The following is a 14828-nucleotide window of genomic DNA, read 5'->3' on the forward strand; positions in this document are numbered from 1 at the left end:
TGACCGTATGCATCAAGCCGCCTACGACTTTGTGCTCTCATGGTCGTTTCGTTAACTTGGTATGTACCAAAATTGACATACCATGACAAGAATGTACGACGAACATAAATTATATGTCATGACATGAATATCATGACATGCGTGTCATGTAGGTCATGACAATTACCCATCTAAAAAGTTAAAAACCACTCAAATGGGTTCGGACGTGGGTACTAAGTGAAGGAAACACTACAGGATGCTGGTAGAAGTAATAGTCATGAGCATGACTCAGTAAAAATGACAATGAATCAATGAATCAATCAATCAAAATAAGCTTTATTTATAAAATGCTAAGAATACGTACAAAAATAGTTGGACCAATAGCCTATGTGGCTAGTACCAATACAGAAATAGCAAATAGGTCAACGGCGTACATATTTTCTCAGTGAATAATAACATTGCATACATGAACAAGAATTAATTTGTAAAGGAGATGTTATTGCGCTTGTCTAGACAAGAAGAAGCGTTTACATACAGGATCAAAGTTTCTGGTTACTTTTACTTCGGGTGGTTAACGTAGCCACATCGGGTGGTTAACGTTTGTTGTAGATGCTGGAGCTGATCACTTCGGATGACTTAATTACGGATTGCTTAGGTGTATGACCCCATGCCCAGGGGACGGAAGATGTAAGCGCCGTCCCATCCAGAAGAGAGATCGCTTGTACCCGAAAAAAATTACGGGCACACGTACGGAAGGAATAAGGCACGTGTGCAGGGTCGGCGAAATTATGTTGAGGCTATAGAAAAAGCTTAAGCATGCGTCTAAAGAGAACAAATTAGCTGTGGTTACTGGCTCGCGGATAGAGGGAGTGTTTTGCACATACACTATACATTTTCTTACCATACCCTGTACCTGATATACGTTGCTGATGCACGGGAAAGCCTGTCTGCGTGTCATCACATATTCGTGACGTCTTCGAAACTTGCTTAAGGTGTTACATGCATACTATACGCTGCGCTTATATATAGTGTCACCTGAAATGACCTTCCATACACGGATACTGTTGTAAAAGTGTGTTTATTTTGATTTATGACGTCGGTTTTGCTGGCGCAAAAGCAACTCGGGCTATCTTTCACCACTCACATGTAAAAGCGGGCATTCCTTTCGGAATAGTTACAAAGTGCTTGGAACCTATATGGTTTTCGCATCGCAGCAGCAAGTATACCGGCGTGTAGCTGCATGGCGCGATCATTTACTTTTATTGTGGAACCATTATTAGATACGTTTATGAGAGGCTCGCTTTGTGAGTATAATAACGCCGTATAAAACAAACACTGTTTCAGCGTCAAAATACAAATGAACCGTAGACATTCAAAATGCATAGAGCATCTCAAAACTATACATACACACCAGCAGCACCATAAGACATTACTAAGCATTGTAATTAAGCAATGCAAAAAGCGCTGCAGGTTAGTCCAGTGTTGCACTGACTCCGGGATTGCGCCATGCATTTTGGGGCGGCCACCTTGACAGCCAAGGGTGGCGGTTTCGCGCCCTTCTGTTCAGGGGGCGTTTGGTGACTGGAAGAGGCCGGGAAAAGTGAAAACGATAATGTTGATAAAAGCAAGGCGCTTGCAGGGTCTGCTCCCTTACTCCAGCATCTCTAATTGGGAATTGTGTCGTTGCGCGTGATTCTTTGCAGTGTATAATGGATATACATATAGCGCTGTATATACTTGCATATCATTGCATACTTTTGCATATATATATATATATATATATATATATATATATATATATATATATATATATATATATATATATATATATAGCCTTTACTGGCTCCGCCAATACACGTCTTTCAGGAGTGGCGCGCAAGACAGGCACACTTCTCTATCCCTTTTGGGACGGTGTCAGATGTCTACTTGATACAATGGCAATGAAACAACAAAACAAGACACGCAGAAGAGCACAGGACAAGCTCTGAATTTCGACACGTTTTGTCGTGGGCCGAAGTCCGACCCGTATAACGTGCACATCCGCTCGGACATGTGTCCTAACAACGTCTTATACCAAAAAGTGCGCGTCGCGCGCGCGCGCGCGCGTGTGTGTGCGTGCGTGTTTGAAGCTCTAACCTAACCTATTATTTCTCTTCAGTGCTCCTTCAAGCCTCGTTGTTACACTCAGGCTTCATTTATAGCATATTGCGGCCGACTTAGTCGATGAGACCTATTTTTGCCTGGCAGGACCTTGGCTGTCGAAGTGCTCTGAAGCGACTAGCCGAAATTGGCCGCGAGTTCCGATATATAAGCTGGTGCAGCGTTCGGAATTTGCTGAATTCCGTAGTCGCGCGCGCTTTATCTCCAACACTATAAGATAATTCCCTGCGAACACTGGAAATTCTTTCTTTTTGGGCCATCCTCTTTCCGTGTTCTTCCTTTTTCCGCTCTCTTCGACGTGTGTGACGGGATCGTACTATACGAGGTATTGACTATAGGTCTTGCGGATTATCTAGCGCGTACTGGGAGAAAAGGGCACTGGAAAGAAGAACACAACATCAAATGTAAATCGCGTGCCACTCTACCAATATACGCCGGGCGACGCGATAAGTCTCCTGGAGCGGATACGAAAACGTGCACGTCCAAACTGATTTCCTCCTGGCACGGAACCCTTAAGCTGACGGCTCTAGCCGTCGTGACGACGGCCACGCGAAGAGAAACATATAGGGCGCAGCTCTCGTAATCATTGTTCTGGAATGGTGCGTATCCTGTGTTTGTACGGGTATATTTAGGAGCACATTGCTTAATGTAAAGTTTGATGTGGTCGTATTTACGTGTCCGCAGAGACGATATTGACGCGAGACACGTATCACTTTCAGACTACGCGTGCCGGTTTGTGCGGCCTCCGAGGTTTCTATATGGCGCAAGCTCGAAACGGCGCGCCTTGCGAACTCAGCGGCTATAATTCGTAGATTGAAAGATGTGCCGTAAAATAATTAACTAGGACGTTAATTAGCGTAAACATGTTAATTATTCAATTAGGCGTTTTGATTTCTCGTGGAAGTAATGGCCGCCTGATCGAGTATTTTAGATCAAGGATTATAATTGCGCTATCTGCCACAGGCAATTTTTAAAAAATTGGTGCAGCTAAAATCAAACACCCTGTATACAACTAATGTGCAACGCTATGCAACCATATCCAATGCTATGCGTGTCATGCAAGGAACGACACGAAACGACACAATTCATGATGTGCGTGACTTGCATGATGTGCACACACACACACACGCACGCACGCACGCACAATTAGTAAATGGCAATATAATTAGAAAGTTAATTAGTGATTTTTGTTAACTTTGTAAACATGTATTTCGATTTCGCGTGCAAGTAATGTCCGCCTCTCTGAATAATTTAGCTCAAGGACCAGAATTCTGTTATCTGCAACAGGCGATTAACAACGGTACTTTATTAGGCGTCCGCGACGTAGTATACAAGCCATCTGACAATACAATAACAATATCTATATAGCGCATACATTTTTCTAAGGACAGTTCGCACTGCGCAGCGTGTCGCCACAGTGAATGCTAGAAATTACATACTGCGAGCACGTTCTTAGATATTTGATTGCGTCCACGCTCAATCATAAGTTTTGCCCTTTACAAGTCTGCATGCAATGGACGAATCTCGGCAGTATAAGGAAATGAACAGGGCCCGAATTCACAATCCTTTTCTTTCGTACGTGTTATTTGCAATTGACCGGCTGCCTTCGGTAATGATATCTCCAGCGTCAGGATCGGCTGAAATTTTTTCTTCCCAACAATTCTAACGGAAGAGTTTTTTGGGAATAACGGCCGAGGTCGCTCGGCCCATCTATAACTCCATCTAGAGAGAGAGAGAGAGATAATTTATTTGAAGGAAGGCAGATAGGTCGGCCTTAGCTAGCATGCTCTAGCCTGCTACTCTGCACAGTGCGAGGGGGGAACGGGGACATAAAGGCTGGATGAGGGGTGATGATGACATAGAAGAAGGATGTACAACGGTAAAGACAAGTTCAGCATCCTCATGGCTATCAATAAAGTCCAAAAAGGTCATTCAAAAGTGTCATCTACCTTCCAGAGCGTGGAAGGAGTCACGAATGCAATTGAAAGTTCACAAAAACTCGCCGCGAAGAAGCTTGTGTATGGGCTTCTCCTGCTTGAGCAGCACAGGTGTCAAGAAAGGTAATTAAATTATGTAAAGAGCAGCGATCAGCTGCTCCAGTACGGTGAGAACATGCACGGCGCTTTTAGCGGCCGGAGTCTGGAGACCACAGAGAATCACGTGCATTGATTCTAGCAGGTGTTTGAGCATTTTTTTCCTACGCTTTCTTTATCATTCTTTTCAGCGTCTTGCTTGCCTATAGGGTCATCGGCTTTACTAGCCCTAGAATCCACTTCTTGACGTAGAGGAACACTACGGCATGGTATCGTGCCCGTGGATCTACTGGGCAGCGAAGGCCACTCCGTGTCTGTGCCACCCAGGGGCAACGAATGTGCGCTCTGTGCTCTCGGAGATCCTGAATGTGCAGTAGGCGCGGTTACCGTCCTCGATGCCGACACAGGCATGTGGTTGTCGAGGCCCCTGCGCCCCACAATCCAGTTCTTCTGAATTCATTGGATGGCGCTTCTTACGCGAGAGTTATCTATGTCGACGAACGGATTGAGCAGCCTAGCTGTCTATGGGAAGACTAGTTTTTTTTTTGCCATTTTCCGGAGAATACGAACTTCCTGTTGCATCTTCGGGCAATCCTTCGACGTTGCTTCGTGAGAGCCAGGACAGTTGGGACATTTCAATGAAGGTGCATCACAGTCGGCGGTATTATGTTGCCCACCGCAACGCTCGCAGGTCACTTGATTTTTGCACACAGTGTTTACGTGACCAATCTTGAGACATTTCCGACATTACAGAGGCCTCGGGACGAATGGTCGGACGCGGTGTATCACGTGCGTACCCCACTTTGACAGTTATTGGCAAAGTTGGCGAAGCAAATACTAGTTTGATGCACCGGGAGTTCCCCAAGCTGTGAATCTCAAGAATGTGCACCGATGAACTCAGTAGATTCCTGAGGTCCACATTCTTGATGTCAAGGTCGACATCAGAAATTACACCAGTCGTTGACTCCTTCCCGTAAATAAGAGAGGAACGGACGGGAATTCCGCTTACTGTTGGAATAGTCTTTAACTTCTCTGTTATAGTTGAACTCTTGGCATCTACCGTCAGTATATTTTTTTCGAGAGTTGATCCGGATTTTGTTGACTTGACCAGTCACTTTCAAAATATTCATGTAAAAACTGCCTACTTAAGGAGTTAAGGATGTGTGACGCGGTAGGCGGCACGTAAGAAACCATGAAAGACTGCTGCTCCCTCTCGTTAGATGAAGTCTGCTCACTTGACATCTGGGGCATCTACGACGGCCCATGACCAAGGTGTATTCGGTGTCAGAGTCCATGGCTTCGGGCGTTGAGCTCTCCCAGGAATGGAGCTGGTCCGAGCTGCCAAAGTCACGCCGCCTACATGAGCGATGAAGTAGACGGCTGACCTTGTTCAGGTGGTCGTGCGAGCGTCTTCCTGCTCATTCTTGATGAGAGTACGTTGACGAAACTGGCAGAACCGTAAAAAAAGCTGACAGATCCCACGCCCTGTGGGAATCGATGCTATGCGAAGCAGAGGGCGGATAGCCTACCAAGTTAACGAAACGACCATGAGAGCACGAAGACGTACGCGGCTCTTTCATGACCTACATGACACGCATTTCATGACATTCGTGTCATGAGTCCTCAGGAGTCCCTTTAGCTACACCTAAGAGACCTTAAGGCGAAAGCCTTAGTCATGCTCATGACTATGATTTCTACCAGTATCCTTTAGCGTTCCCTTCACTTAGTGCCCACGTCCGAACCAATTCCAGTGGTTTTTGAGTGTTAATCCTTTTTCGCTGAGTCATTGTCATTTTGCTGAGTCATGCTCATGACTATGACTTCTAGCATCATCCTTTAGTGTTTCCTTCACTTAGTGCCCACGTCCGAACTCATTTCAGTGGTGTTTGAGTGCTAATATTTTTCGCTGAGTCATTGTCCTTTTGCTGAGTCATGCTCATGACTATGACTTCTCCCAGTGTCCTTTAGTGTTTGCTTCCCTTAGTACCCACGTCCGAACCCATTTCAGGGTTTTTTGAGTGCTATACTTTTTTCGCTGAGTCATTGTCATTTTTGCTGAGTCATGCTCATGACTATGACTTCTACCAGTGTCCTTTAGTGTTTGCTTCCCTTAGTACCCACGTCCGAACCCATTTCAGTGTTTTTTGAGTGCTATACTTTTTTCGCTGAGTCATTGTCATTTTTGCTGAGTCATGCTCATGACTATGATTTCTACCATCGTCCTTTAGTGTTCCCTTCACTTAGTGCCCACGTCCGAACCCATTCCAGTGGTTTTTGAGTGTTAATATTTTTTTCGCTGAGTCATTGTCATTTTTGCTGAGCCATGCTCATGACTATTACTTCTACCAGCATCCTGTAGTGCTTCCTTCACTTAGTACCCACGTCCGAACCCATTTGAGTGGTTTTTGAGTGTTGAACTTTTTCGCTGGGTCATTGTCATGACCTACATGACACGCACGTCATGATATTCATGTCATGACATATCATTTATGTTCGTCATACACTCTTGTCATAGTATGTCAATTTTGGTACATACCAAGTTAACGAAACGACCATGAGAGCACAAAGTCGTAGGCGGCTAGATAGACAGATACGGTCAAAGTAGCAAATGTTCGCCAAGAAATGCTTCGCATTTAAAAACTGCATATTAGCGAGAGGCCCAGAGCAGCGGTGAGCCCTGAGCACCTCTTTCTCTTCCTCCCCCATAACTCCATCTAATCATCTAGCAATGCCTCCATTGCATCTACCGACCTCGACTGCGTCACGCTCACTTCCTTGGCATCCATAATTCTGCTACTCGAATAGAGCATGGTGATGATGTTGTTGATGATGATTTCATTCACGTGGTACATACCCACCGCGGGGATTGGCCAGCGGTTGTTGTTTCTGGTGCTCACATTGTCGGTTGTCTGTTCGAAGCATTAAATCACGTGCCCAGTTCTAATTCCTTCTCTTAAAATAGAGTATAATTTGCCCACGTTTGTCTTTCTCTAATCCTTAACGATGCGCCAGTCATTATCCCAAAATGTTTCAGATGAGCAGATGTTCTGTTTTATTTACTGCCCTTCAGTTCACTTCAGTTTGACATTTATGTACCATGATACACGTAACAAGTACGACGTTTGACATTTATATACCATGGTACGTGTAACAAGTATGACGCTTAAGACGTCCTTTTTTTTTCTCTATATATTTTTATGCGACGGGTGTTGATGTTACCGTTGATGTTTTGCTAATAATAGACCACTAAGTGTCGACCTGCGCGAGTAAGCTGTGTAAAGGCGTTCGCTTTCAATAAATCAGTCCGCGCCAGCAGCTTCGGGCACTCCGTGGCCTCGACCGCATCATCACAGTGATGATGCGTTACCTTGGGTTATGCACCGCGTACGATGGGCGTGTGACATTTTTTTTTGTATGTGCGTTCAGGAGAGCAGTGTTAATAATAGATCGAACGCCCTTTTACGACGGTTTGTCTGCGTTTGCGCTTCTTTGATGATGCTGCGTCGCGCAGTTACCCGTACTGAGCGCGTGCATTATCTTCTTTGCAGACGAAGAAGAAGAAGAATTGGAGTTTATGGGAGGCACAGGCTTATCATCGCACAACAGCGATATTCGGCCGGTTTACATTCAAACAGTCGGAGAAGAAACTTCCGCCACGACTAGAAGACACCGCCAACCCGTAAGCCGATCGACGCGTCTGCTCTCGGAGTTACTGTTGCGACAACCGCTATCCGGCGAGGTTCTTGCATGCCTTCTGCTCCAACTCGCTACCACTACTGAAAAGCTCCGCATAAGAACATTCCGTCTGCCGTCTACACCTTTTCTTTAAAAATTAAAAGAAAAAAAAAAAAAGTCCAGCGGGAAAGTGCGAGAATTACGGGCAAAATCGCCGACCTTCAAGAAATGTATAGTTTTAATACTGCTCACAGGGTGACGCAACGACCCGCGAAACGCGAATTTGGAGCCAATTATTGTGCTTGTTTGTGAAAGGTGGGGAGGCTTGCGACCCGTACGCTGACTCAAGCTCTGGTCCTGCGCATGCACAGCCGTCGCTGCCGCCGCCAACGCCGGCGACAAGAACGCCACCGCCGCTGCAGTTCCCTCCGTCTCCGAGGCCAGCGCAGCGGCGCTGCGGTCACCGCCCGCACACCGGCACCGTCGCCGTGGTGCCGCCGCTGTGAGCGCAGCGGACCCTTTACGTGGCTCGGCCCGCACGGCACGCAATACAAAGAAACACAAAAAAACAGGGGGAACCCAGCGCGACCACCATGGTCAGCGGGTGATCGTTCACCGCCGACTCGAGCCAGCTTCGTCCACCACACCGTGTGCGCTTGCCCGGCGACGCGAATACGCGGACCCTTTTCGCCGGAGATGCCACCCAGCGCGTCGCTGCTGGCTGTCGTCGGCCCGCTCGGGCTCCTTCTCCTGACCGCCGTGGAGCTCTGCGGGGCAGACGAACTGCCGGCGTGTCAACCTGTAAGTGGCGTTTCTCCTCATTGCTTTTAGGCGCTAGGTGAAGCTACGCGTGCGGCGTATGCCGTCGCGTTCGTGTTCCGAGGACGCAGCAGCAGTCGTCTGTCGCGTCCGGCTGAGTTCAAAGATTTCGCGTCGCGCTCGATAGCGCATTGAACCTTTGCTGCGAAGTAGTGATAAACAACGCTTACAGACGCGCGCGAATGACCGCGCTGCGAACAGCGGAAAGAGGCAGTGCGTTCGCCGCATCGCAGTACCAGCAGCTGTCCGAGATCGCTACGCCTGTGCAGGCGGGGCCGTCCCTGTTTCGCTGCCTCGTGCGACGCGTCGTCAACGGAGGGGGAGACGGCGGCGGCTCGGGATGTGTGCTCGTAAAAATGCGCACTTGAGGCGCACTGTCGGACGGCTAAGCCTAACCGCGCGGAGGCTGAGGGGTGTTCTCTGAGCCTCATTGCGCCTGCGCTTTACCCCAGTCTGGCCCCGTACATACAACGTGGCGTCTGTTGCCGGGACAGCGGTAGATTTTCTGGAGGCCTCGCGACACATGGTTTCTTCAGCGCTGCTTGTTTACCCACTGATGCCAGTGTTCGTAAAGACGCCGCCTTGGACGCGCGGTCGAGTCCAGTAGCAGTTCTTGCAGGAGTTACTGTAGAGGGTGGTCCAGTCAGAACACTAAAAAAAAAAAAAAAAAAATCAATGAAAGGATGATTATTTAGAACGTAAAATGCGTGTTTAGTCAATGCCAGAATGTCTGCCGCGAATAGCTAAAGGGAATTTTGGGAGCCTTTAGCGGAAGGAAATGATTGGCTTCTTATTTTTTTTTTGCACTATTAATTTGCACGTGGGCATGCGTCTGTTCACGAACAACGTTGCCTGCAACAGGTAGAGTACTGCATATTCGTCCAAATAAAGATATGCAGCGCGTATGCAACTGAAGGCAATAGCCGACCCATAAGGACTCTTGTTTTCTGCTTATCGCACTCGTCGCAAATCTCGAAGCCTGTTTTACATAAGCATCCGTCCGGAAATGACGCCACATTTGCCTTTTTTCTTCTTCCTTCCTTCCCTTATTTTTTATCGGATTCTCTACCCAAGGCAGCTGGGTTTTGTACAGGACGTCGCAAGTGCATCCTGCTTTTTTGGTCATGTGTATCTTTTCTTTCTTTGATCTCTTTCCTCTTTGAAGCTATTGTCTCGAAGAGTTGCTTGTGAATATCAGAGGTCAGAGATTCGCGATGCCTTCTCTAGCTAAGTATAGTGGATGTCTTCGTTCGGACATGGAGATCAGGAGACATGTCCGACAAATTATTGTTTAATCTAATTTTGACCAGTCTTGCACCAACACTGCGGATGCATTTATAATTCAATAAGACGGAACAGGGTGGTGGCGAGGAGGTTTGGGAGAGGGATGTTAGATTATAGAGCAGAGTGGTTGGTTTTGTAAAAAGTTGTGATAATCAGGAACACCACATCGAAGCAACATAAAAATGTCTTAATGCTACATTATTAGTTTCTTATTGATGTGCTAAAAGGGCCTTAATGCGTCTACTTTATGCTGCTGCTGAAAGGGGATTTATTAAGCAAGAGCTTCTTGCTCAAAACTTTGTATTTTATGCATGAGCGCGGTATGACTGCTCGGAACAATGCTCTCGAACGCGGGTGCATCAACTGTGTGATTAGCATAGTATAATGCGTACACGACTATTATAAAAAGAAAATACTGTCACGTTCTACAACTGACCTTCACTTGATGTATGCATTAAGTCCAAGTTCCCAACCGTCAGCGCAGTACAAAGCCGAAACGCTGACGCGTTGTCAGAAGAGTCTTCTTCTACTTCTTACTTGCTCACCGGCTTGTTACAGCAATTGACTATTTGGACTCATTTAGTATGGCATACTCGATACTTGTGGCGTAGTTATTAAACCTCTAGAAATAGCGTTGTGCTTGCGTTTCCTGACTAATACGTGGTTATGCGAATAAGTTATAAATTGCTGTAATGGTGGAACACCCTTTCGAACACGGCCGCTCGCGGGATCTCGTCATATATACGGTACAGCACGAATGCGATATGGAATGAATAAGTTTATAGTTTATGCATTCTACCTGAATGGACGGGGGCTATACGAGACAAACAGGACTTACCTCGCCCCATATTGAATGTAGTCGACTATATGTATAGGAGGTAGCAGTTTTCTGTAACATTGTCACGAGATAACCGAGGAAAAGCAAAGAAGAACAGTACAATATACTAAGCTTGCTATTTTTTTTAATGCTTCTCAATTGTCTTATGGCTAAGAAAAATATAGCTTCATTTCGCGCAGGGTCTATAGCGACACAACGGTGTGTGTAATCTTAATAAGTAGGAGAAACTGCGCTTCTGGCTTGATACTTAGGATGCACTATATAAAGCTCGGCCTTAAAATAAGCGCATACCGGAACTATATGCAGAACTTTTATTCCAAAATTTGCGCTTCGGTTAAAGAAAAAGATAATAATAATAATAAAAGTAATTACTCCACGTGAACACGGGGGACGCGGAATTAAAGCAGGCGATGAGGCGATTACACTCAGTAATTATGCGAAATTGATGTTTGATCGAGCGGAAACAGGGTAGATTTAATATAGGATTAGGGAGGACTGAGGACTTAAGGATGAGCAGTGCACTTGCGTTTTTTGCATTCGTAAGTAGGTTGTAATGAGAACGATGCTTGAATGAACACATAAAGGAAATTTAATAAATGTCTTCCAGTCGAAGTTAGAGAGCCTCTAGAGCTCTATATTTACGATTAGTGTATTTTTCCCTATTTAATCTGAAAAATGTGGTCCTCGATGTAGTTAACTACCGATTAATGCCAGAAATCTTGGGAAGGAGTGGATTAGTTGATAAGGCCAAGTGCACTCTAAAAAACAAAATGAGTAAAAGTAAATTAGTAGCGTGAGAGATACAGAATGTATATGAACGTTTAGATAGTAAACGCAATTGTCCGGTCCAACTTGCGGTATGTTATTCCGTGTGATGGCAATGTTAAGACGTTATTGTTATGACGTAGCATTTCTCTAATGGTACTGAATTCAAGTCCTGGACCGTTTTCCTATGGACGCGTAATTGTAGAGAACTGCTTCCTCGAATTCAATACTCAATATTGCTGCATGTGTGTGCAACACGTTACGGGCTCACGGTTTCATGTCCCTATATATATATATATATATATATATATATATATATATATATATATATATATATAGTGTCATATAAGCTATAAGCGGCATCCGGCCTCCCCGCTACCACGTTATTGTTGGGCTGGTTGTTGCGACCTAGTAATGGTCGCGTATAATGCTCTGATGTGCGTCGTGTTGCGCTGTCTTGTCATAGTGCTATGAAAAATTGCGCACTATAGAAGCACTTGGTATACATATACTACGAGTGTATGACAAACTCTACAGCAGCGAACCCGTATACAACACGAGACAGCTCATAAGAAAATACCTGTATAGACTGGTTGCAACATGGCCACGGTGGCGTTTGTGTATATCTCTTCACGGTCGATACATATATACCACGGTATCACAAATGTATGTTGACGGCGCTTGCGCTAACCACGCCTTTCTCGTACAGCGTTATATAAACCCACTTGGTTATCAACTGATAAAAGCGGCTAGCCTTCGACACAGTTTGTGCCTGGCTCGTTCTTATATAGAAAGAACGGGTAACCTGTTGAATAAATTAAAAAAAATAGATTGTGGGGCTTAACGTCCTGAAGCTGGGAGCATATTGTGAGTTGTCAGGGCTCCAGGTGAATTTTGACCGCGTGGAGTTCTTTAACGTCCACCCAGTGCTCGATACGCAAGGGTTTTACATTCCGCTCCTCATTTAAATGCCGATGCCGCCGCTGTAGGGAACCGAGCCCACGTGCTCGCGCTCATCAGCGCGATGCTATAGTCACGGCGGATTGTTATGTTTGTAGTTGCCATTGATTAGATTTGAGTTTTCGTTCGCACAAAAGGGTAAGCGGGCGAGGTAGGCGAGTTGATTTGGATTCATTTTCGACGTCGTAAACAGCGCAAACTAACGGGACGACAGAATATTCACAGAAAGATAAGGCGGGAAAAACATTCGTAAGAAAAAGAAATGGTAGAAGTACACCGATTTCCTGGGGGAAAAAAATGAAACAGCGAACATTGGATCCTATACGAGAGACGCCAAATTCGACAGCGACAACCGCACCGCATTGATTTTGAAACTTGGTCAGTTAACGGCCACGTGCCAGCCGTGCTACTATTTTTCATTGCTAATTTTCTCGGCGACGTCTAAAAAACACCGCCGCCGGCGGAGCCGGGAATCGAACGAGAGACCACGCGTGATCAGCAGCAGCATGAGCCACGCCGCCTTTGGATCGATCGAGAGTGCAAAGCGTATGAAACGGTGCGTGACGCTAACGGGCTCACGTATGCACGATAATAATCGCGGGAAGAAATGTAACCGAGACACGGTGTTTGGTGCCTGGAGCGCGCAAACGCTGTCGGACTTGGCAGGAATTGCAGAGGGTGCAATGCGTTCGTGCGCAACAGCACCACTGGTAAATAACGAACGAGCACTGCGCAGCGCGACTCTTTAAATTTCGCGAGAGGGAGTTTCCCAAGCGCTTAAACTTGTACTCCTCTGTTTCACAACAACCGGGCACTGCAATGGAAGAAGCTCCGGCGCTCGACGTTGAACAGACGATGCTCTGCCATGGCGCGCGGAGAAACACGTGACGATCGCGCTCCTCATTAGCTGACGTCAGCTGTAGCATATTGCACTCCGATGCCACGCTACTTAAAACGGAGTGCTTTGTTTCGCAATAATGTGACGCTTAAGTGGAAGCTGCGAGGCGTATTCAGGCGGCCGAAGCCGTGCAGAGACGTCGGAGAAAACGAAGCCTTGATGCGTTGGGGGCACCTGACCTTTCCCCCTGGGCGTCGCCGTGTTGTCCCTTGGACTGTTGTGAAACCGCATTTCTCCCGAGTTGCTCCCGCTCAAAAAAGCACTGCAGAAGCGGCAGCGCACTCGTTCTGTACCCACGTGCGACAGTCCAGATAGAAGGAACGATCTCTCCTTTCGATGGAAAGTGCGCGATCACGCTTCTGATTGACTTACGCAAACTGTATCTTCGACTACAGTGCCACATAATTGTGAAATAGAGCATAGGGTGACTCTATGTAACCATGGGCACGTCCAAATAAATGCACATGTTGGGGATATATGAATGACTATATAGTTACTGCTTTGAACCGATATGGTGGTGACACCAACAAAGAACGCAATATATTTCCTAATTGTAAAGGTAGCTTGCCGCAAAGCAGATTGCCAACCTAATGACGGCGTATGAAAAAATTTAACCAGTGCGTATACACGTGTACAGTTTGTGTAGTTTATGAGGTTTGAAATTATAAACATTATTCCCGTGATGAAGGCACGTGAAAAGACCAGTTGCACGCGCACCTGGCACTTTGTCGTCATTTGAATAATGACCATTGCCGCCATTAGTTCGGCGGGTGCAAAATGTGGCAAAGCGCACTTCCGAAATTTTAGGAAAAGCGCCTGCCTCTTTTAAGGCAAAGTGTGCGGCGAAAGTGCTTCGCATTCATGAGGACATAACAGCTTTCTCCAACGTTATTTTTCATGTCGTCGCCACATCACTGGTGTCTCCACCCTGGACGAAGATTATTCATTTTATATCGAGACAAACCTTAGTTACCTCAACATCAGAATAGTGTACTTCTGATACAGAATGTACGCGACGAACTATAATGGTCCATGTGCCGCAAGCGCTTCTAAGTCTTATCTTTATATGGCTATATATAGGTCGCGACGGCAGGATCTTAGAAGGTACATTGTCGGGCCACGTATATCCTTGTACCGCAGCGCCTAAGGAAGGCTATTTGGGAAAAGAATACGTTGAACTGCAATGTATTAGGCGACAGATTTTGGGAACGGATATGTCTCGAGATGGTGTATGTCCCGGAATTCCAAGTAAATGGCCGTGCGTTAATTAAGCATAGCTGACTAATTGTTCAATTTCATAATCAGCGTTTCTTATGAGAGCTCGCCCCGCTGCTGTTTTGTAGGAAAACACTGCAGCGTGGATTTATCAGACTGGTACTGCACAACAAAGACAACTTTCATTCTTCTTCTTCTTCTT

General features: G+C 46.1%; 1 protein-coding gene across 2 annotated transcripts in view; it reads left to right on the top strand.

The window, feature by feature from the left end:
* The window catches only part of LOC119460945 (endosome/lysosome-associated apoptosis and autophagy regulator family member 2), an 82222-nt gene that overhangs the window by 13075 nt on the left and 54319 nt on the right, over window positions 1-14828 (top strand). For both annotated transcript variants that reach the window (XM_037722092.2, XM_037722091.2), the window contains exons 2-3: window positions 7727-7851; window positions 8219-8648. In XM_037722092.2, the coding sequence (XP_037578020.2) occupies window positions 7727-7851; window positions 8219-8648 (555 nt within the window). The remainder of the gene's footprint in view (window positions 1-7726; window positions 7852-8218; window positions 8649-14828) is intronic.

Source organism: Dermacentor silvarum, chromosome 8 (genome assembly GCF_013339745.2).
Source record: "Dermacentor silvarum isolate Dsil-2018 chromosome 8, BIME_Dsil_1.4, whole genome shotgun sequence".
Taxonomy (NCBI): domain Eukaryota; kingdom Metazoa; phylum Arthropoda; class Arachnida; order Ixodida; family Ixodidae; genus Dermacentor; species Dermacentor silvarum.